This window comes from Zingiber officinale, chromosome 8A (genome assembly GCF_018446385.1).
Source record: "Zingiber officinale cultivar Zhangliang chromosome 8A, Zo_v1.1, whole genome shotgun sequence".
Taxonomy (NCBI): Eukaryota; Viridiplantae; Streptophyta; class Magnoliopsida; order Zingiberales; family Zingiberaceae; genus Zingiber; species Zingiber officinale.
In genome coordinates this window covers 136,174,896-136,198,116 of record NC_056000.1, presented here as the reverse complement: position 1 = coordinate 136,198,116, position 23,221 = coordinate 136,174,896, and the positions used below count along the sequence as shown (strand labels likewise).

At 35.6% G+C, this 23,221-nt stretch overlaps 2 protein-coding genes across 3 annotated transcripts in view; both read right to left on the bottom strand.

Annotated features, from left to right (window-relative positions):
* Positions 1 to 703: 703 nt before the first annotated feature.
* LOC122010374 (phosphoenolpyruvate carboxylase 2-like) lies at positions 704 to 6,462 on the bottom strand. Of its 2 annotated transcripts, XM_042566883.1 has the most exons (10): positions 6,036 to 6,457; positions 5,370 to 5,761; positions 5,055 to 5,139; positions 4,664 to 4,886; positions 4,420 to 4,523; positions 4,236 to 4,323; positions 3,732 to 3,886; positions 2,166 to 3,164; positions 1,376 to 1,762; positions 704 to 1,227 (listed from the first exon to the last, which is right to left on the bottom strand). In XM_042566883.1, exons 1-10 carry the CDS (start codon positions 6,201 to 6,203, stop codon positions 943 to 945), a joined length of 2,886 nt encoding a protein of 961 aa, XP_042422817.1. In that variant the 5' UTR covers positions 6,204 to 6,457; the 3' UTR covers positions 704 to 942. The 2 variants fall into 2 exon arrangements, with proteins under 2 accessions (XP_042422817.1, XP_042422818.1); XM_042566884.1 differs by lacking the exons at positions 704 to 1,227; positions 1,376 to 1,762 and having other exon boundaries at positions 2,973 to 3,135; positions 6,036 to 6,462.
* Positions 6,463 to 18,511: 12,049 nt separating this feature from the next.
* Positions 18,512 to 23,221, bottom strand: part of LOC122010373 — a gene marked incomplete in the record, with an annotated part of 61,597 nt that continues 56,887 nt past the window's right edge. The window contains 3 exon segments of the mRNA XM_042566882.1: positions 18,512 to 18,599; positions 18,707 to 18,816; positions 22,585 to 22,632. Coding sequence (XP_042422816.1) covers positions 18,730 to 18,816; positions 22,585 to 22,632 — 135 coding nt within the window.

Sequence of the window (23,221 nt, the reverse complement as noted above, 5' to 3'; positions counted from 1 at the left end):
TTAAAATATAAAATTTAAAATAAATTATGTGTTTAGGAAAGCTGATATAAATGCTCTCTCCCTATTATCTTTCCAATTGTTAAGTGCTGAATCAACCTTAATCTACTTGACACATTGCTCAACCATCAAACATATTGATTAAATATTGAAACCAAACCCAAACTAGATCAATTTTGACCAAGAATCTCATGCAACCTTATTGGAATTCCATTGAACCTAAGCCATTGATCGTCTTATCCTGACCATGCCAAATTATCATCAACACTCGACCTCATTGAATCAAGATCTCCAGCTTCATGTGTATACTAAGTTCCTACGTAACATATATATCAAATGGCAAAACATAATTTAAACCCTTTGTAAAAACATCAAAATCCAGTCAAACCTTACCACTTAAGATTTAAACTAACAATATTAATTCGCACTACCTAAGCCTAGTAAAATGTCCTCGTGTTCTTATACATGCAAAAAAAAAAAAATGATTTTCATAGTGCAGGTTGGTGGTCGGGTGCCTTCTCATGACTACGAGAACCTCCAAGTCACAAAGTTACAAGACATCTTAATGTGAAAAATTATACACATTTGATGGTTATTTCCATGCTCCTTATCCTCCATCTATTGGCCCATAGATGTCTATAATATCAATTTTAAGTGTAATTTTTTTAGTCTTGCCTTGAGGTGTTCTCACATCACATTCATCACATTGAATATGAGATTGTTTTTCCTTTGGGGCATACCATTACAAATTCAACTTTGCACAATGTTTGATAGGTGATCCTTAAATACATTCAACAAGCTGTCTTTCACTGTTGTTTTTAATCCACTGGAATCGCACATTCTAGCACAACCGATGCACACGAAGTATGAACAGTTGTAGTTCAACTGTTTCAACTCGGAAACTACAAGAGTAGCATGAGATACCGGAGACGAGAAAAGCTAGAGCTAACCAGTGTTCCTCATGCCAGCTGCAATGCCCTTCATTGTCAATATGAGGGTGTCTTCCAGTCCAGGACCATATTCACTGGTGGGATTCAGTTTCACAACATCTGCTGATGAATCACTAGAATCCATGTAAGGAGGCTTTGCATTTGCATTGAAGTTAGGGTCCCTCATTCTCTTCAGTGTATAAGCTTGGCAGACATTTAGAGTTGTAATATACGCACGGCGCAGCCGTAATCTTTGTTTCAGATAAGGATCACCTTCGAGAAGATCCTTGTGTCCAGCAACCTGCCAAAGTTTATACAGATCAAGTAATATTTCAGAAAAAATGAATTGAACCAATCAAACTACAATAGGTTGCTTAGTTTTTTCAGGCAAACATGAAATCAATCATCAGAAAATTCACCACAGTACAAAATCTACATGTCAGACCTACCTGAAGAAGCAGATGTTTTGTCTCCTCATAGTTGGCCCTCAGTTGTTCACCAAATGGACGCAGCTCATCAGACACGAGTAATTTGTCGTACAGGGCAGCGATTCCTGGATCTCCCTTTGCAAAAACCATCTCAACTAGATCTATTGTAACCCTGAAAAAGGGCCACTCCTTGTACATCTCCCTTAGCATTTGAAGGTTTCTGATATCCTTGTTCAGCACATGCTTGAAAGCTGAACCGAAGCCAAGCCACACAGGAAGGTGAAACCTTGTCTGGGTCCAAGCAAAAATCCATGGAATTGCACGAAGAGATTCTATCCCCCCGCTGACCTTCCTTTTGGATGGCCGACTACCAATGTTCATCCTGCCGTACTCTGTTTCAGGTGTGGCCTGTGTATTTAAGTATCTATTTCAGATGGATATATACCATTTGCTGTGAACTTGGAAGAGATAAGCATATATGTTGTAGTCGTCTAGTAAAAGGGTTTAACATTTTTCATAATTTACACAAGCCTAGATCATCTTAGGCATTTGAAATTTTTAGAATAGGAAAGAAAGGCCTAGTTTATTTTATAGTAGACAGCAGAAAAACCTTTCAGAAAAATAATTTCCTACAGACTAAAATGAAAGAGCATTGACAAAGGAGAATTAAGAAGATTAGAGAACAATATTATGATGAAAAATCAAGTAGAAAAGTATAAATTCCCAGAGAAGGTTTAATTTGCATGTTATTCCACTAATATTAGAAAGAAAAGTATTTCTCAGAAGCACAAATTGACAAGAGAGTACTTACTAGTCGAAAATATTCAACAAAATGTGGCTCCTTGAAAACTATTGACTGATATTCTTTTGTGGCCACTACAGCCATCTCATCCATAAGTGCGCGCCATTCTGGCTTAGGTGATATAGGAGGGTGCATTCCATGCTCAAGAGTAGCAGCTGTAAAACGCTGAAGTGTTTTAAAGCACAAATGCTCCTCACCAAATGATTGTTCGATTACTTCACCTTGAATTGTCACACGAAGTGATCCATTAATGGTTTCTGGAGGTTGTGAGAGTAAAGCAAGATGTGTAGGACCACCACCTCTTCCAACAGTACCACCTCGACCATGGAACATTGTTAGTTTGATCCCATAATCTTTAGCAACCTTTACGAGTTCCTCTTGTGCTTTATATAACTGCCAAGCTGCAGAAAGACGACCAGCATCCTTCCCTGAATCAGAATAGCCAATCATGACTTCCTGCTTTCCATTAATCCTGTTCACGTACCAATCTATTGAGAACAATCGTGCTAAAGCAGCAGGGGCTGCCTCAAGATCTGCAAGTTTTTCAAATAGAGGCACAACTCTCAAGGGATTCTTCACATGACACTCGCGTTGCAGGAGTTCCACAGCAAGCACATCTGATGGAGAAGTTGCCATTGAGATGATGTAGGCACCAAGACTATCAAACGGCAGTTCAGCCAAGACGTGGAATGTTTGTAAAACATCAGAAATTTCCTCTGTTTGTGGAAGGTCGTGACCAAATAGAGGGCGCTTGCCTCTGAGTTCAGATAACAACCACTCCTGGCGCTTCTCTTCAGGCCAATTATGGTATGATCCAATTCCAAGAAACTTAGTGATGGCATCAAGAACATCACTGTGCCTCTCAGATTCTTGTCTAATATCAAGTCTCACAAGGGAGAGTCCAAAGGTAGAAACTTGGCGCAAAAAGTCAAGAAGGCTTCCGTCAGCAATAGATCTATCACCACAGGAGCATAGCGACCTGTAACACAGTTCAAGTGGCTCCAGGAGCTACAAAGATAAATTTACTAAAGTTAAGTAAATAATAACTGATGACTTACTATAAGTATCTTGTACATCTATAATAGGAACTAAACACCTAAATACTAATTGTTCGTCGACGTATTTTTAAAACTATCAAAATTAAGGGAAGAACAAATGGATATGGATATTCCAAAAGAGAGGGAGACCGTGAGAGAGATGTCCTGTGCAAGTACCAATATAGCCTCTATAATGGAATAAATATACACATGCTTATCCATCGTATCTTTTTTCTACTTTTGGAACCAATATACCCAAATTGTAGTGAAAGCAACCTTAACTCAGCAAATATACTAGACTTGACAGCCTAAGTCCATAGTTAAAACTACAATGATATTAGCGACACCTTTTTTCATTATTGAATACCAATTTATTTTATAGTATCATCACTAAATAATAAAATTGTTGATTTTGTGATAAACATTTTTTCTATCACATGTATAATTATTATTTATGATTTTGTCACCAAAAATACGTTGACAACTGCCTAATATTAGTTGTGACTAAAGCATCATTTTTTTGTAGTATGATAATTACCTGCTCAACATTAGTGAGGGTTGCTTCCACTGGTATATCTGAAACTCCATTTGTCAATAAATGACGTGAACGTTCACGTGTGTTATAAAGTTTATCTCTCACATCACCCAATATAACACGATATGGTTCACTTGGAGGAATTTGTTTCCAAAACTCTGCATAAAAAAGTGCATTGTCAAATCACATCTGAAGCTCCATAAGCACATTTAAGTCCCAAGATAGAATTCAGCCCAAAAGACCATAAATGTTTTATGTTTTGGTTGTTCATTAACAAACTTCTCATTCAAACGAGAAGAAAGAAATTTTGATAAGCTACTTAACTATGGTTCTTATTACAAACAAGAGACTCAGGTAAGAAAATCAACCAATTTTTCATATTTTGAATAACTTATATCAGCTAGTTTCCTAAAATACCATCTAACATAAAATAGCAGTGTGGAAACAACATTCCAATTGCTAAGGTTAAATCCCATGCTTCACTATGGCTCATATTATAGTAATTACCTATGTAGTGTTTTGCGATTTTCTTTGACAATTGGTGAAGCACATTTGCCCTTTCTTGAAGTTCACTGGTGCACCGCCACATAGATAACTACAATAAAATATGGTCTCAAATTAACATTAATAACTAAAGTAGCATCATGTTAGTAAAAGATAATTTGCATAATATATGGATAGTTTGTCATACCTCAAACATCAAATCTTCTATCTGAGAATAATAGAAGCTTGCAGCAATCATTCTAGCTAGCAAGCACACATCTCTTGTGATCTCCGGGGTGACTCTAGGATTGCCTAAACAATTTACAGGATTACCATAGTATTCAATTTATTGCCTTTTGAGCAAGAATTGTCATCCAGTTAGCATATAAACCAGTTTCAAGGGTTCTCAAATATGATGATGAAACTAGCAGAATTGGTTAAGCATAACCTACCATCACGGTCACCGCCCATCCAAGAAGAGAACTGAATGAGTGGGGCATTGTAAGGAATACGCTCATTGATTCCAATGTTCTTCAAAGCTGTATCTACACGCCGTAAGAATTTTGGTACACCTTTCCATATTGTTTCATGAAAGTAGCTCATTCCAGCACGCATCTCATCTTGAGGAGTAGGTTGTATTCTTCGGATTTCATCAGTTCGAAATGCAGCTTGAATCTGCAATAGAATGACAAGCTGACTAAGCATTGAATGTAAGTTTACAAGTAACTAAAGCAACAATCTATGACAAGAATTATTTCTATGTTCAAGGTACGACCAGTTTTGGCGCCATAAAAGTTGGAAAATAGTAAGGAAACTATGTAATGAAACACAGGACAAAGCTACCTCCCTTTGAAGTGCTTCATCGAGTTCATGCTGATCATCAGTGGTAATGTCCTTGTCTGTAAGCTGTGTCAAGCAATTTCTTATCCTGAAGAAATATAATAATGCTGTAAGAAACTCCATGTTGTTTCCGTAACTGAATAAGGGTGCATGTAAACTTAAGTTTTCTTGTGTTTTTTTCTTTTGTTTGACCCAAAGACATGAAGAACCTAGAGTCTGTGACCCAAACAACAAACTTATGCAGGGAAGTTTTGAGAAGCACAACACATTAGTATCATATGTAGAAAATAGCCGCGGTACTAGAGTTAGCCAACATACCTGGCATGTTTCTGAAGCAATGATCTTCTTACTGACTGTGTCGGATGTGCAGTTAAAACCAGATCAACTGTCTGGTTTTTCACAGCATCAAAGACCTCCTCTGGTGACTTATGCATCTGTTCTACAAGCCTTTTAAGTGTCTCTTCGATATCAGACTCAGTTGTTGCGTTATTTTCATCAATAAAATCTCCCCTTTTCAGCTTGTTCCTCCTGCGGTGAGCAATCTGCACCTCCTCAGCCAAATTACCCAAATTGAGCATATGGGAAAACGCACTGGTGACCAAGATAGAGTCCCCAGGATCCAGATTCATCAGAACATCTCCCAGCTCATCTAGCTTACTTAGGTCACGAGAACCTTCAAATTTTGCAGATATTTCATAACACTCTTGAACCTACAGAGTTATTGCCAAATCAAAATCTTCAGTATTCTAAATGGATTGACCAACTTCATGTACAATAGATGACGCATACTGCGATGTCAGAAAAACAGAGACAACTTCAGAGGTGATGGAAACAGAAACAAGTTTTGTTCTTATTTAGATGCAAATCACTACACGAGAACGTTGAAATTAAAACAATACCGTTTGTCTTCAATGAAAATTTTCAGGCTTAAGAGTATTACGAAATCTTAAATTTTCTCAGCAATTGGCAAAGATGACAACTCACCGTTTCCCGAAGATCTTCGCCGTGCAAGGACTGGAGGATGTCGAGGAAGCGATCCACGAGAAGTGCATCGTACTCCACCAACTTATCATCCTCGGAGACCTTCGCCGGCGCCAGAATCCTGAGCTGTGCGTCGATCGACCCATGCCTCTCCAGAGAGGGTCGCGACATCTTAACCTAAAAGTTTTCGCCTTTACCACACTACTGCCTCTGCTCGACCGCCCACACCCTCTTTAAAGAAAGATAGCCGATCCATGGACACAAGAAACTCGCCTTTTAGGGTGCGGCAAAGGTTGGAAATTAGAAATGAATGCGCCCCTATCGTTTTCTTCAACTCCCACCACACAGACCCCGGAGGAAGCCTCCAAAGATGTCAACTTTATCCGGTTTCCACAGTTTCCCATGCGACGAAGCAGAACAGCAGGCTAGAGCGGGGGTGGAGTTGAGCTTCTCTACTTCTTATATAGGCTGTGCACAGGGCGGCCGTGTTCATGGAGTTCGAGTTCTGTTGTCGGGTCCGTGGAGTCAATAGGCCGGATTTGAAGTATCATATTTAGTTATAGGATTTTTGATATGCGATCTGATTAGCCGTCCGTGGTTGTCACCTGTTATTTTAGTACGTGACGTAGTGAGGCGGGATGTCCGAAGATAAGTCAAATGTCTGGAAGTCATTGCACACGGGATGACACGCAGTGTGACACCTCTCTTTATATATATAAAAAGAGAAATAATATCTTACACATCAGCATGAGCATTATTCAATTAAAATTTATTTTTTTATTTCTCTTCTGTGTATATAATAATTTTTTTTTTTTTTACTTTTAAATTAAAATAAAATTTTTTCTTCTCTTTTTTTTTAATTACATATAATAATCAATATGGTATTGATCTTTAAAGAGCAACATCACCATCAAATAATGTTAACTTTTAATCTGGTGTTGATTTTTAAAAAGCACCTTGGTGCTCTCTCTAAGCATCATTGTTGATTTTTAAAAATAGGGGCGGCCCTAGTGGGGGCCAGGCAGGGCACTTGCCTAGGGTCTCACTTTGGATGGGGCCACATAATTTATTTTAATATATTATTAAAAATATATAGTTTAAATTCCTCGTCGAATTCTCCTCGCCGAATTGAAACCTTCTCGCCCTAGCCCTCTCCCTCCTCGCCAAAGCGAACTTGCCCTCCCTCTCTAGCTCTCCCGTCCTCCCTCTCTCCCTAGCCCTCTTTCGCCCAGTCGCCCTCCCTCTTGCTGTGCCCTCCCTCTAGTCGTGCCCCCCCCCCCCTCATCGTTATCGTTGCCGAACTCCGAAGTTCCCCACGATGGCGCAACGCCGGGACAGCGCGACGGCACAATGACATCGTCCTTCACCGTGCTGCCCTCCCTCGAGTTTTTAAGTTAATGTAAGAGGGAGGATCCAAATGGCCAAATCTATAGTTTTGCCCCGGGCCTAGTTTTTCTCAGGACCGTCCCTGTTTAAAAATAAACACCAAGGTACTAAGGTATTTTTTAAAAAAACAGCACCAAAGTAGTACTATTTTTTAAAACTAGCAATAAAGTGGTGTTGATTTTTAAAAATCAACACTAGCACCAGCACCACCTTGGTGTTGGATGCTAGTGTTGACTTTTAAAGACCAGCATCGTCTCTACCGTAGTGATTGGTGTAATTAAGCTATGGTACTGATTTATAAAAATTAGTACCATAGTATTTACTACATGCAAGCAAAGGAGAGAGAAGAAAATTTTATTTTAATTTAAGAGAAACGAGAGAAAAGTTGTTGCACAGATAAAAGAGATTAAAATATATATATATATATATATATATATATATATATATATATATATAAAAGTTGTTGAACACACACAAGAATGATACCCTGCACAAAGGTGGGTGATAGTATACGTGGATGATCTAATACGACCAAAACTTTTTTTTTTATTTCCCTCTCTCATCAGCATGTAATATTTTTCTCTCTCCCACATGCAGCGTTGGTGTTGGCCTTTAAAGATTATGACCAACGTTGGTTTGAAACCAGCACCCAATAGCATCACATTGGTGCTGGTCTTTAAAAATCAGCACCAAGTTGGTACTGGTTTTAAAGACCAGCACCAACACTGATTTGCAACCAGCACCAACTAACACCACGTCAGTGCTAGTCTTTAAAGATCAGTACAAATGTTGGTTTCAAACCAGCACCAGGCAACACCATGTTGGTGATGGTCTTTAAAGACCAGAACCAACAATGGTTTGAAACTAGCACCACATTGGTATTATTCTTTAAATACCAGTACCAACGTTAGTTTCAAACCAACACCAGCTAGCACCATGTTGGTGTTGATCTTTAAAGACCAACACCAATACTAGTTTGAAACCAGAACCATCCAACACCAGATTGGTGTTGGTCTTTAAAGACCAACACCAGCGAACACCACGTTGCTGCTAGTTTCAAACCAGCACTGGTGCTAATCTTGAAAGACCAACACCAAGGCTAGTGTTGGTAAGACTAGCACCAACGTAGTGTTGGCTGGTGTTGGTTTCAAACTAGTGTTAGTGCTAGTTGATGATGTTTTGAAACCAACGTTGGTGCTGGTCTTTAAAGACCTGCACCAACATGATATTGGTTGGTGATGATCTTTAAAACCAACACCAACGTGGTGTTGGCTAGAGCTGATTTAAAACCAGCGTTGATGTTGGTCTTTAAAGACCAACACCAATGTTGTATGTAGGAGAGAGACTTGTATACAGGAGAGAGAGCATCACATGTAGATGAAAGAGAGAAATTAAAAAAAAAATGGTCGTGTTAAATCATCAACGTATGTTATCGGCCACCATTATGGAGGATAAGGGCATCTCCAATGGAAAAACCTCAAAAGTGATGTTTTCCCATTTTCAAGATACCATATCATTGTCACATCAAAAGTAGAAAATCTCACTCTTCTCTCCCCTATAAAAAAATCTTTCTACAACTCTTTTATGGGCCCCACGCTCAACAATTCATATATCTTTCAAAAAAACCTTAATTATTTGGTAATGGTCACTCTTATATCACTTAATTTGTTAAAAAATAATATCAAAAATTTATAAATTTAAAAATAAGAAATACAACATTAAATAATAAATTATTACAAATAATTTATAAAAATAATCTTTTACTAATCACACTCGTAGCGTGTCCAAATATGTTCAACCAATTCGTCTCGAAGCTAATGATGTACTTGATTATCATGTAGCTCACAGTTTCTTCGAAGGTATCCTTCAAACTCTTAGGTAGAGCCCTGAAACATCTATGCCGGAGGATCTTCTTCATCATTTGACCAATTGCTTACTGCATCCCATTCATCCTTAATAATCATGTTGTGCAAAATAATACACGTATATATGATATCCTTTAAGTTATTCTTATACCAAAATCGTCCTAGACCTCTCTCATCATTACCCAACGAGATTGGAGCACTACAAATGTTCGCTCAACGTCCTTTCTTGTAGTTTCTTATCTTTGTTTGAACATTTTTCTCTTCGAATCTTGGGGTACGAAAAGCTCTTAATGAAAGTAGACCATTCGGGGTAAATCCCATCAGTTAAATAATACCCTTTTGTATATTGTGTCATTTATTGTAAAATTAATCTCTGTTGCATTTTCTTGTAAAATTTTGTTGAATAAAGGTAATTCGTTAAGAACATTGATATAGTTACGTAACCCTATGATTCTAAAAAAAGCATGTCATATCCACAAGTCTGCAGATGCAACCTTTTCAAGGACAATTGTTGGGACCCCATGATTACCTCAAGTAAATTGGTCTTTCCAAGCAATGAGGTAATTTTTTCATTCCCAATGCATACAATTGGGAATGATGTCTCTGTTCATTCATTTCAAGCAAACATTGGATATCAGAAACATGACCAGCATCATTCCCTGATTGTATGCATTGGGAATGAAAAAATTACCTCATTGCTTGGAAAGACCAATTTACTTGAGGTAATCATGGGGTCCCAACAATTGGATATCAGGGAAAAACCAAACATACCAAACATCATTCCAGGGAATAGATGTCTCTGTTCATGCATTTCAAGCAAACATTGGATATCAAAAACATTAGGCATTCTTAAATATTGTACCCCAAATACTTCAATCACATACTGACAAAAGTTAACCAAGCAATCTAGAGTAGTTATTTCACCCATGCATAGATATTCATCACAAATGTGGGCAGGGGATCCAATGCCAATTGACGGATAATGGTTGTGCATTTTTGAAGGGGTGACAAACGACATCTTCCCGCTACATCAACCCTCCATTTAAAATATTCTGAATGATGTCGCAAGGTATTGACTATGCTAAAGAATAACTCTCTTCGCATCTGAAATCGTCGTCAGAATACTTCATTAGGATATATCGGTTGATCAGAGAAGTAATCATTCAAGAAGTGATAATGTCCTGCTTCACGATCTCGATTTAAATACCTTCTATGAGCTCTACTGGAAGAACTTTGAGCTACTAAAACTTTCATTTCTTCATGCTCTAGTAGCATCATCGTCATTTGATCCAAGTCATCATCTGAATCTACCACAAAATTTCTCCACTGATCGCGAAGAATAGAATGCCTAGAGAGATTGGGATCATGAGACATTTGAAATAAATTAATACTATCAATATGGTTTGAGAAGACAATGTTAGTAAAATGGAGGATTCTAGCTTCCATACATGAGTATATAGAGGCATTTGTAACGACTAGTTTTATAATGGCTAGTTTGTAAGGTTTATTTTTATAACGGCTAGTTTGTAAGGGTTATTTGTAATGACTATTTTTTAAACTGGCTAGTTTTATAACGACTACTTTTATAATGGTCAATTTTATCCACCTCTAGTTTGTTAACGACTATTTTTAAACTAGCTCTTTAGTTATAATAGACAATTATTTCTCCTAGTTTTAGGAAACTCATTTCAATACAAATAACATTAATATAGATAAAAATGAATTACACGGATGAAAAAAAAATAACAAATCTTATAAAGATAATCTTAAAAACATCCACTATATACCATATTTTTTTTAATATTTTCACAAAATTTAGAATGTAACTTAAGCTGATCAACTATCATCCCAGTAGTATCCTAATTTCATACTCCTTCATTGTCATCTCATACTTTTATATCTCAATTTGCTCTATTTGTAATTCTTCCTCTCTTTTTTTTGTCATTTATTATCAAATTTCATGTCATCAATGTCTCTAGTTTTAAATTTGTCTTTCCTTTTTGCTATCTTTTGCCCCATTAGAAGAGTATGGACTTCACAATCATCTACATCGATAGGAGCATCCGGATTGGATGAGGATGTGTGCTCTTGATTCTAAGGTCTTGGATTGTTTGTTAACACAATGACCAACTCTCTATGGAGCATATTTCTCACAATCTCTGAGAACTTGTCAAACATGTTCATAATTTAAGGACTTGTTGCAATGATTTTCTTACCACATTTTATGTGCTCTCATGAGCACATCCTCGTCGCTCCACCCGCTTTCACGATATGTATAAAAGTTGTTGTATATTGCTATAAATTCATTCACCATCAGATAGAGCCTATAGAAATGTAATTTTACCTTCACCCAAGATCGCTCCACAAATCCATCAAGTCGATACTTGTAGTAATCTACAATTCGTTTCCAGAAAGTTTGTTCCTTTGGATCATTATTGATGATTGGATTAGTGCTAATATTGATCCATGTCTTTGCAAGGTGTATCTCTTCGTCCATTGACCACTTGGCTTGTTTAGTATTACGCACACCCAGATTCCCTTCATTGCTCAACTTTGGAACCTCAAATGGTGTTACTGATTCTTTGTCGGTCCCGAATACATCTATGTTAGCCCTTCTTGATACATCTAAAAGCATGAATAAGGGTTGTGGAGAAGAAATTCCATAAGAAAAGGATACATATAAAATGGAGGTTGTGAGGCATTACTCGGAGGAGCCGGTAAGTTTTGAGAATTTTAAAAATTTGGAGAAAATTGTGGAATGTATGAAACATTTGGAAAATTTTGAGGATAGTGTGTGGAAGTGGAAAACTAAGAATATTGAACTTTGCAAAATTGTATTTTCATAATTAAAAAATTATATAAAATCTCAACTATAATTTGGATCTATTTCGAAAGAACAAAGATAATGGATTATATAAAATAAGAATGAAATGACTTTGGGTAGGATGAATGAAAAACATCCAAAATTAATCCAACCGTTGGAAAAAAAAAATTGATTACAAATTTGATAGAAAAAAAATGTTAAAAAAAATACAGAAGCAACAATTAGGTAAAAAAAAAAAAGGTAAAAAAGGACAGAAGCAACGGTTTAAAAAATGGTAAAACACATTAAAAAAAAAGACGATAGGCAAGACTCATTTTACAAAAATGGTAAAAGTTAACTAAATTATATTAAAAAATTATGATTTTGTTATATAGGACCCACTAACCTTAAAAACCTGGTTCGATAAATCGAACCTAGCCAAAAAGTTTTAAAAAGAAAAAAATCTGACCACAATGCCATTGTGGTCAGGTTTTTGGCACAAGTTTTTAAAAGAAAAAATCTAAAAAAAAAAATATCAATTGGAGATACCCTAACTTATATATATATATATATATATATATATATATATATATATATATATATAAAAGAAAAAAATATGAAAAAAGTATTTTTTTTTAAATAAATAAATTATTATTTTATGATATTTATTTTGTTTCATTTTATTTTACTGAGTTAGTTATGTTTATGCTATTTGATATTTACTTAAGTTTAGAACTTATTTCATTAATTGTGGGTTGGAGTGCCCAATGAGTACTCATCTTATTAATAAGCTGAGTACTTAATTTAGTTAAGTGGATGATATATATTTCAATTTTAAAATTTTATATGGGTATTTATTAGTTAAAAAATATAGATTTAAGGTGGGTAAGCCATAGAAACAAAACTTATTAAGACATGGTTTGAATCATTCATTAATGGAGTTGATACCATGTATATTGACCCTGCCTGGATGGCCCTGCTCTTGGAGTCTTGGTTAGATCAGACTCCCAAGTGTCATGCATGACTCGACATCCCAATTTTTAGAGCGGTCAGACAGGTCAATCTGTGGCAAGGTGGGTTGGTCCATGATGAATCAATCATTTGGTGACGTGGGGTGGACCGACTCGTCATCGTGATAGATTAGAAAATCCTCAATCCAACCCAATTCAAGACGGATTATGGATTAGGCTAGCCAATCCATGGGCATATCAAAAGTTTAAAAAAAAATTAAAAAAAAAATTATATCTTTAACGTTTTACTTCGAAAAAATTTTATCAATTAAATATATATAGAAATAAATATTTTAAATATAAATGAATATAAATGTGTACTTATGTGTGATGAAAAATATTATTTTTATTTTAAAATTATAATAAAGAAAGATAATAAATTGCATAAAACTTGACTTACATATATTTCTCAACCCGCGGATTAACCCAAGCCTGTGACGGTATGACCTGTGGGGGTCACGAGCCTAGGCGGGTTAGCCGCGAATTTAGGTTTGATAAAATTCTAACTCAACCACTTAAATTATTTGACGGGACGAATCAATCTAATAGGTCCAAGCTAAATAGACGGCTCTACCAATTTCTCATACGACTTGATTTCCCAAGTGCTTCATGCGATGCAACTTCCCGAGTTCTCCATCATCTAGGTGATTCTCCAATTATCATGCGGCTATACTCGAGTCTCCTCTCTCCTCTCCGAGCATCTATGTAATCAACTTTTAACATTTCGATATTTGATAATATATTTTGTATCTCATCAGTATTGATCAAAAATTAATCTAAACAAGTCAAGATTATCATATATTTAGAAGTAATTTGATGAGAAGTCTAAATATATCAATGTTGATTGGATACTTGATAGTTTGATAAGAAGTTTAATGAGGTCAAAATTGATTGGATGACTGATAAAGGGAAAGTCCAAATATATAAAGGCTAACCGGGTTGGTAAAAAAAAAAGTCAAAATTGGCCGGATGTCCGATAAAAGGTAAGTTCAAGCGGATTGGTGACTAGATATTTGAAAAAGTCTAAATAGATCAAGAGTGACTTAATATTTGACGATGAGACATCTTAGAGCAGTGATCTCCAAGCGAAGAGGTTTGGATGATTGAACAAAGGTTTTAGTTGACCGGAAAATCCGGTCGAACTGACCGGCATGTTTGATCAACCGAATAACTAAATTGGCAAGAAAGATGCTAAGATGGTGGCAGATAAGCTTTAGGAAGTTAATGTGGCCAAGGATAAGCATTGTTCAACTTACATGACAGAAGATTAGGTAACAAGATCTAGATAAGGCTAGATTTAGATAAGGTACCACTAAAACCAGATAAGACTGGATCCAAATAAGGGAAGAACAAATCTAGATAAAGTTGGATCCAAATAAGTCTAAACTGATCTAGTTAGCGAATGAACATGGGCAGAGCTGGTGATCAAGGAGGTTCCAGGATGGTGCTCCGTATTCAGGATGTCGAGAGGCATTCAAGGGCCAGTAAACTATTTGTTGTGTTTACTTTTGTTTATTAATTTGTTGTTTTGTTTGTGCTTGTGGGCATAAGCTTATAAGAGATATCTCTTCTAGCGGAAGGTGTTCAGAAAGGAGAAAAGAAATAGTGCTCGTGCTCGAGATATTACCTTGGATATAGTAATCCAGAAAGGTTGTGAACTAAGTAAAAAACCTAGTGTGTATCTTGTGTTATTAAGAATGACACAAGAAAGAAGAAAAAGAATGAGTGATATTCACCTTACCCTCTCTAACACAATTTTACAATTCTACAATTGGTATCATAGTCAATCAAGCTCTTTACTAAACTAACTGCTTGAGGAGCAAGTTAGAAGTATTTTTTTTTTCTTTATCATTGTATTTGAAAGCTTCATACTAATATGTGACTTCGAAGGCGGGCGGCATTGAAGAAGTCCTCCTAAGATTTGGTTGCAAAAACGAAGGCAATATAATTGATTTTAGGTATTTTACCAAATAAAGTTGTTTGTAGAATAGGAAAGTATGAGAATGCTCACGAGCTTTGGATCCGACTGATCGAGCTTCACGAGGATCTGTTGAAGTTAAACGATCAAGTCTAACTCGATCCAAAGTTCTCAAGAGCTCAAGTCTAACTCGATCCAAAGTCCTCAAGGAAGGGAGGGGGGTGTTCAAGTTTCACATAACATGTAGGCAAAATCGATTGGCTCGCCCCAACACCCCCGCCAACTTATCCCTATATCAACACGGAGAAGGTAAATCACGGGTGGCTATTAATCATTAGTACAAGTGACAAGACATGAGGGGGAGACATGCTCGGACACGCCGAGTTTCACATAACATGTATTATTATCATGTGTTCAATCAACCATAATTCATTTGGACTTTATCCTTATCAACTTTCTATTGACCTTCCAATTGCTAAATGTCCAGTTAACCGTAATCCTCTTAAATTTTACTCTTATCAATTCTTATTAGACTTCTAATTATCAAATGTCCAATCAATCATTATCTATTTAGATTTCTCCATCCTTAATTTTTCAATCAACCTTGATGTATTTGACATATTAAACTTTTTCATTATCAATTATTCGATCAATCTTGATTTATTTGATATCTCACTCAATTATCAAATACATTGATCAAATCTGGAGGTGAGCGTATTCGCCTTTTGCCACCAAATACATTGATCAAATATCAAAATCTAATTTGAGCTTGGTTCAACCTTGATCAGATCAATTGCACCAATAATTAGGTTGCAGTTGGTTTTAAGTGTGTTGTGATGTATGTTATCTTTAGAATCTAGTTTGCTACATAAATGATACTTGCGTTTCTATTTCTGGGGATGTTTATTTTTTTTACATCCGGCTCTTATCCTACTAATCCTAAAAGTGACCAATTCGATCCCATGAAATTTTTCCACTGGATAAATCTAGAAGTAGAAGCATCTCGTCATCCAACAACTAACGCCCCATATTGTAGCTAAAGTTCGAACCATAAATTATTAGGAACGGCTAGAATGTCGTTAGCACTGCACCGTAACCCGGGAGCCCTATTCTTGGGGATGCTACAAGTATAAGAGAGCGTCAAATTTTATATGAATTAATTCTTTGAATTTAGAAAAAAAAAATGTATTTGCCTCTTTGTTTCTAAGAATTCTTTTGAGTGATGATTTAAACTAAAATTCTATTTAAGGTGCTACATATCCTCAAGGTGGTAAATTTGTTTCAATCATATTATTTCCAATCCTCACTGCAATACCCTGCAATTTCATAACAATATTTTAAAAGCAAAAGCATATTGAATTTGTAGTTAGATTCTCAAAGATATTGGCAATTAGCCTTAGCTAAGATGTGCATGAACCATGCAAATAATGTGGATTTTAAGCCAACGGTAATTAAGTTGCATTCTAAATGTTAATAACCCATTTCTAAGGTTAGAGTTAAATAATTACCTAAAATCCTCAACAAAACTTGTGTACTGCAATAAATCCTCACTCATACCTATTGCTCTTTATAATCAAACACTCATGAGTAAAATTCAAACATTCTTCGGTAAAATTGATGTTGACTTGGTAAGAATTTATTTATTTTCGCTCAATATATATCAGATTAATTAAATAAATAAACTTAAATAACTCATTAAAATAAATGAAGAAGTTTAAACACATATGTTCATCTCGTTAATATCCATACAACGAGAGTTTAATTCTTATGTAAAGCACATCTGCGGTGCTCAAACTACTAGTGATGCTAAGGTGCCACGTCAGACGTTACCTGCGCTTCCTGCATTTATCCTAATAGCCAGTGGAAAACTTTTGTGGAGTCAGACCAATAACCTTCATAAAAACTGAATACTTGGATTACCAAAAAAAAGTGAACATATATTGTGCGCTGTTTATGATATTCATGAACAATATTCACGAACAAAATTTGTAAACTATGTTTATCAATAATTTTTTTATCAATGTTTAAATAAATAAAATAAATAAATAAACTTGTATTATCAAGTTCAATAATCAAACAAACTTAAAATATAAAAATTTCAAACAATCAAATAAACTTAAATTGAGAGTTCGATAGCATCTATACAAATCAAGCTCAAGTCAAGTTTGAACCAAACTTAAGTTCAAAAAATATCATGTCAAATTTGAACAATCATTTCAATAACTTGGCTTAGCTTGGCTCAGTTATTTTATCAAACAAACTTGAACACTATAAAATTTAGCTTGACGTGACTTGACTCATTTACAGTCCTATCTCTTTACATATCCATCTCTTCTCTAATCAAGACTACAATGATGAGATTAAGAACACTAAGACCATAATAATAATAATAATAATAATAATAATAATCATCATAAAAACAAAAAAAGCTCAACAATACTCTCAAATGTTTAACCAAAAAATAATTAATGGTCTTCTTAGTCTTGGATCACACCATCAGGCCTCTAATGCTCTAATATGAATAATATATAGGTCCTCCAATGCTCTAATATGAATAATGCATACTTGTCAAATGTTTTTGGTTAAAAGTCTTTAATGACTCTAAGTGATGGTCAAATATTAATACAACTAAACTACAATATCACTCACATTGCTTTCAGAAACACAATGATAATTGCAGATCTCTGATAAATAATGTTAATAGTAGTTGTCGTAGGTACCTTGAATGCCATCCAATGCTCGAACAATGTGAGTAGAAAAAATCAATCACATAACTACAAAGAACCTATTTATAATCTTGTATCACTGAAGTGTTTGATGGTCTTAAATTTGTAATGACATGTATAATTGTATTAATACTTTAGGTTAAAAGTATTTGATAGCTCAAGACACGATAAAACCACTTGGCAATGACATCTTGATGTTCCATGGCGTATTGCAAACACCATGAAGCTTTCAGATTCAAATACCGTTAGGGCATCTCTCAAGGGCTACGACACTTTTTTCATAAGACATGAAAGAAAACAGATCTCACAAGATGAGATCAAGAAAATGGTAGGGACAGCCTCATCTCATCAGATATGGCACAATGAAGAAGTGAGGAATTAACTAAAGAAGCCAAAGGGTTGCATCGCATGTGGAAGGGGTGTGATAATGAAAATTTTGAAAGAACATTTTCGGGCACAGTTCGAGAAATTTTTAGTTGAAGTGAATTACAAGAATAACCATTTCACTAGTTGAACTTTGTAAAAAATTTAAATACAACTCAAGCTTGATTAGATTTATGATGAACACAAATATGAACAAACTTAAACATCATCCAACTTCTTAAACATCATACACCATGCTTTCTCACAAGGCAGTAAAGGGTACAAAAGCCTATGGTACTTGCCTCACAAGCAATAAAGTCCAAGAAAAAATTATATTTCCCTACGGATAATGCTTTTTACCATTGGCAAATTATCGCAAGAGTTAAGAATCATTGACAAATCCACAACTTCAAAGGAACAGAATCCCGATATAATTAATTGCCAACGAGTCGATGAAAATTTGATGGGAAAATTAGTGCTACACTGGGCAAGCATTCTGGCAAAATACAAAATGTAAAATCATTCAACAGCATTCTAAAGTTTCTTTTATTAATAAAAAAAACTACAACTTCGATGATTGGGTCATATAATTTATTTACGTACACCTGAATGTGCCTTCATATAACCTATAGCACAATTCTCGAACAGAGACGCCAATCTGCCCCAGGGTGGAATAGGGACCTTTCAAGAACCCAGATGTCTCGAACAAGCACCTAGACATGGCACGAAAATTTTTTCAGTAAAAGCCTTTTATAATTAGATTCAGTATATTATACCTTAAATTGCTATAATAAACATATTCAGCAGAAGATGTGTGTAGATTAACTAACACAAGTTTCTAAACAGATGATGCATTCACCACCATATCCAAAAGAAGTACAAGCCCTACACTTGAATTTAATGTATGAGGAATTTGAATATATGTCGCTTTTAACAAAAGTTTACTATTACCTATACCCTATTGGAACTTTCATCCAGAGCAACAAGCATTCCTTGTATCCTAGTGAGGAAATAACCAATTAAAGGTTCCCTGCTGCTTAGATCTAGAATGTTTGAATACATCAGCTGAAACCATAAGAAAATGATCCATGCTAGAATTTAATACCTCCATATATGCATATGCAAGGCCCATCTTCATCACAATCATCTATATAAGTCTATCCGATAGCATTTTATCTTATCTTCGATTTTCTCACTCAGACAGTTATTTCAGTCTGTTCAACTTGCTATCTTTATGAATAACAACTATAAATGAATATGATGGTTGACCTAATTTATGTTTATTGGTTAAAATATAAATAACTTAGAAGGGATAAAAGATTCTTGGTTAAAACAAGACAAGGCATGAGTAAAAATAAAATCTAGAACAAAAAAGATTTGCAATGGATTTATCACTAAAAGAAGAGCTCCAAAATAACTTATACCTAACAAAAGACAATTAAGAGAATTGGATGTGCATATTAGGAGGGATTCAACGATGATTATGGTTTCTAAAATTTTTTACTAATTTGAAATTCATCCTTTTAGGTTAATATGTTTTGTCTCTTGGAAAGTGTTAAAACCTATTTGCAATGAGTAAATGCCCTATATTGAAATGATACTTTAGATAATAGTTTCCATAAATTTATGTTTTTAAGGATCCAATTATCCTCCAGTCGCACATATGCATCTGCATAAGCTTTTGTTGAGACCCATCCAAATGTCATTAGTATTCTCTTTAACACCAAGACTGAAACTTATATTCATCAATCCATCTTTGCTTCTGCAAAATATTATATGTGTTTAATTGTAATTGGAAAGAGAACTAATGTTCTCATTTGCCGCGGAATGCATATCATAATTTGGGAAGCTGACTTCCCAACACAAATAAGGAATTTACTCTTATAAGTTTTGATATCTAATTTTGGTAATATCTTTAGGAGAACTACTATTTAAGGCAGTATTTTACAATAATAATTGTTTTATTTTAGGGTGTTAAGTAGATTTTGTATGTTTTAATCTAAAAAGAGAGAATACTTCTGGTAGGAGTTTAATTTATTTTGATTTATTAAAAATTTATTATTTTGTAGTTTGTTTAGGTTGAGGTCTATAAAATGGTGTAATTCTTCAATGTTTATCGTCTTTAAAGTAATAGAAGTCTTCTGTTTTTTATAGTGAACTTTTTTCTCTATGTGAATCGTTCTTACTTTCTGTTTAAAGATAGTTATCCCACATTTCATCAATCCCAATATGGATTGTTAATGTAAGTTTGAATTGATTTCAGTATCAGAGTTGTAATTCTGATTTGGTTTTCCATACTCCATCCTTCCCTACACCATTGCATCTTAATTCCTCCTTCATATTCCACCATATCAGCGACAATAGTTTTCTTACTCCACTTGAGCAGTTGTCCACCTGATATCCACAACTGCCGTCAAAATAAGATCCATCCTTTCCAAGTTAGCAATTTTCCTTGCTGAAAGTACATGGACAACTCATCTCCCCAGCAATGGTGGTGGCTTTCTTCTACCTTAGTTACCAAAATTCCAAAGCTTCACTTACCCACTATTTCTATAACCACTTCTTGCTTGCCCTCAACCTGTGGCATGGCAGCGATTTCTGAAAATCTGCCTTTGCATTGGCCATCCTTGGGATATCTTATACACTATAAATTGCTTCCTCAAACCTTGTCCTCTCCTTAAATATGGCACCTAGAAGCTTATTTTACCTCAATCTCTTGAACATGCTTGACAATCAGCTGTTAATTACTGAACACCTAAATCTAAAATGGCTTAGATCAACAATCACCCCATATGTTTTAGTCTGGCTTCTCCTAAGAACATCCCCATCACATCAACCATGAAATTCGGCAATGAATTCATAAGCTCCTGATCTTTATGTCAGTGGCAACAGTTTGTTAGTCCAACACTTGAAGAAGTAAACAAATTTTTCTTAAAAGAGAATATAGCTGGCTCAAATGGCCTTCCAAGTTGGCCATCTACCTTCAAAGCTTTCCTTGATTTGACCTCATCTCATCCCTAGTGTCTTTTATGCCTACTTGCTATCTAGTGCGCAAGTTTGTTATGGTCAATTTTCAGAATAGATGTCTAAACCCACTGACATGTAGCTATTGCAGCTTACTATAGGGTTTGGTGAGAGGAATTACACAATGGAGTTTGGTTGAGCTCCACACTAGCTTGGCTGAACTATCACTCTGGCTCTGTTTAAACTCTCAAAAATTCTGACAAGTTAAATGTTATCCCCATGGAAGTTGACTAACTATTACTGAACCCATGTGGTCTTGAGAATGACCTTCACAGGGCTCTGAGAATGAGTTCACAGAGTTTAAGGATGAGTCGCTATAAGCATAGTCTAAAGCATTCCCCCAATATATGTCATCTCAGACCCTACTTATATGTTCTTTCATGAACACTCCTACGAAGTGACAACATGTGGCATAAAGGTTGCCCATGAACAATTCTTAGAGCAAGACATGTAACAGCGTTGATTGGTCCATGTTGGTGTTGCTAGCTGTTGATACTCTTTTCACTGGCACTTGTCCACTAGTCGATAGATAATATTGGAGTAAATTTACCCACATTACATGTGAAAATTTAAACCCTAAATATTTTCAAAAAAACTAAAAAATCATCTCTAATTTTAAACTGCATCAGTAAATTGTCAATCTCCAGTAGCTCCTGTAGCTCCCAACCCCTAATAGCCCTCTCTTGTGTGTTTGGAGCAACAGCCAACTCTAGTCAAATTTCTTCTCCACCACAGCAAAACCAACCCCCTAACTTCCTCATCTTCTTCACGAGCAAGTCAACCCTAGCACTTTCTTCTCACCTTGCAAGAACATCAATCTTCCAACAATTTTCTTCCCCGCATTAATAGCCTATCTAAGCCCCTTACTTTCCTTGTGTGAGCAGCATCAACAACAGCCCACTCTCTAGCATTTAGACGTCCATGACATCAGTTGATACAACTCACTTTAATTTTTCAATTTTCATGTGTATTGTCACTGTTATATTAGTGCTCCCTCGTTTTTCTTCATTTCCAGCAAACTGAATGAGCAAAGTTCACCTTGGATCATCAAAGACAAAGAAAGGATTTGTCATCCATCTCCAGCAGTTTATTGTGGATATTTCGGTTAATCTCAATGCCCATGTAGTAAAAATTCTTCAATGAGGAATTTCAGTTTATTGAGGATATTTCACCTAAGTGAGCGACGATCACCTGGCTTAGGTTGAGATCTAAGTGTTGAATTCTTCAGTTTATTATCTTTCAAGTAATAAAAAAATTGTCTGTTTAATCTCTGCATGACATTCTTTCTTCTGTGTGATGAGAGATATAACACATTTTATAAAACTGCTGCAATCAATATGTTTCCTATAGCAGGTCCCTTTCTGACTAAAAAGGTAGATAGATGACTATTTAATTTATAGGTATTTCTTCAGCAATCAAACAGGAAACAAAAAGGATTAGGAGGCTGAGATCTATACCTCTTTTGTTTTGTCTCCAGAAACAACAGCGCCTTTCGCATTGTAAGCCTCAAACCTCTAGAACATGAACAAAAATAAGAGATCAAGGGAAGAAAACATAATAGACATCATAAAAGAAGTAAAATGACCCCAATGGAAGAGCTTATAGGGCATTGTACAGAATGGGCAGCATGTAGTCTTCTGACTATTACCCCTGGGTGGCATATGATTCAGAAGGTACTTTATAATGCATAACTATTAGCGTAAACTTGATGACCCCAAATATATAATTGTTGCCCCTGTTAGAATTAAAGGTAATAAGAAATGTTGATTATACAAAGGGAGGTGTAGTCTCATTGGGTATACTTAGTGGTGGCAACATAGGCCCACAGAGTTGGGCGTAGCTCAGGCCCGATAGTCCCGTTTGATTGAAGTGTCAGGTTGGGTCTGACATGTAACTTCATGGATCATGCTAGGCATGACTCATGATGTCATACTAGAACTCCTAGAATGAGCCCGGGTTGCCCATGCATGTGTGGCCCAAGCTTAAGTCGGCCCCAACCTGCCTGAGCGAGCTTTTTTTTAATTAAAAGGGTTGACCAACCCAAGTAACTAGGCTGATCGGGCAACCCCCTATTTAAAAGATATATATAAATTT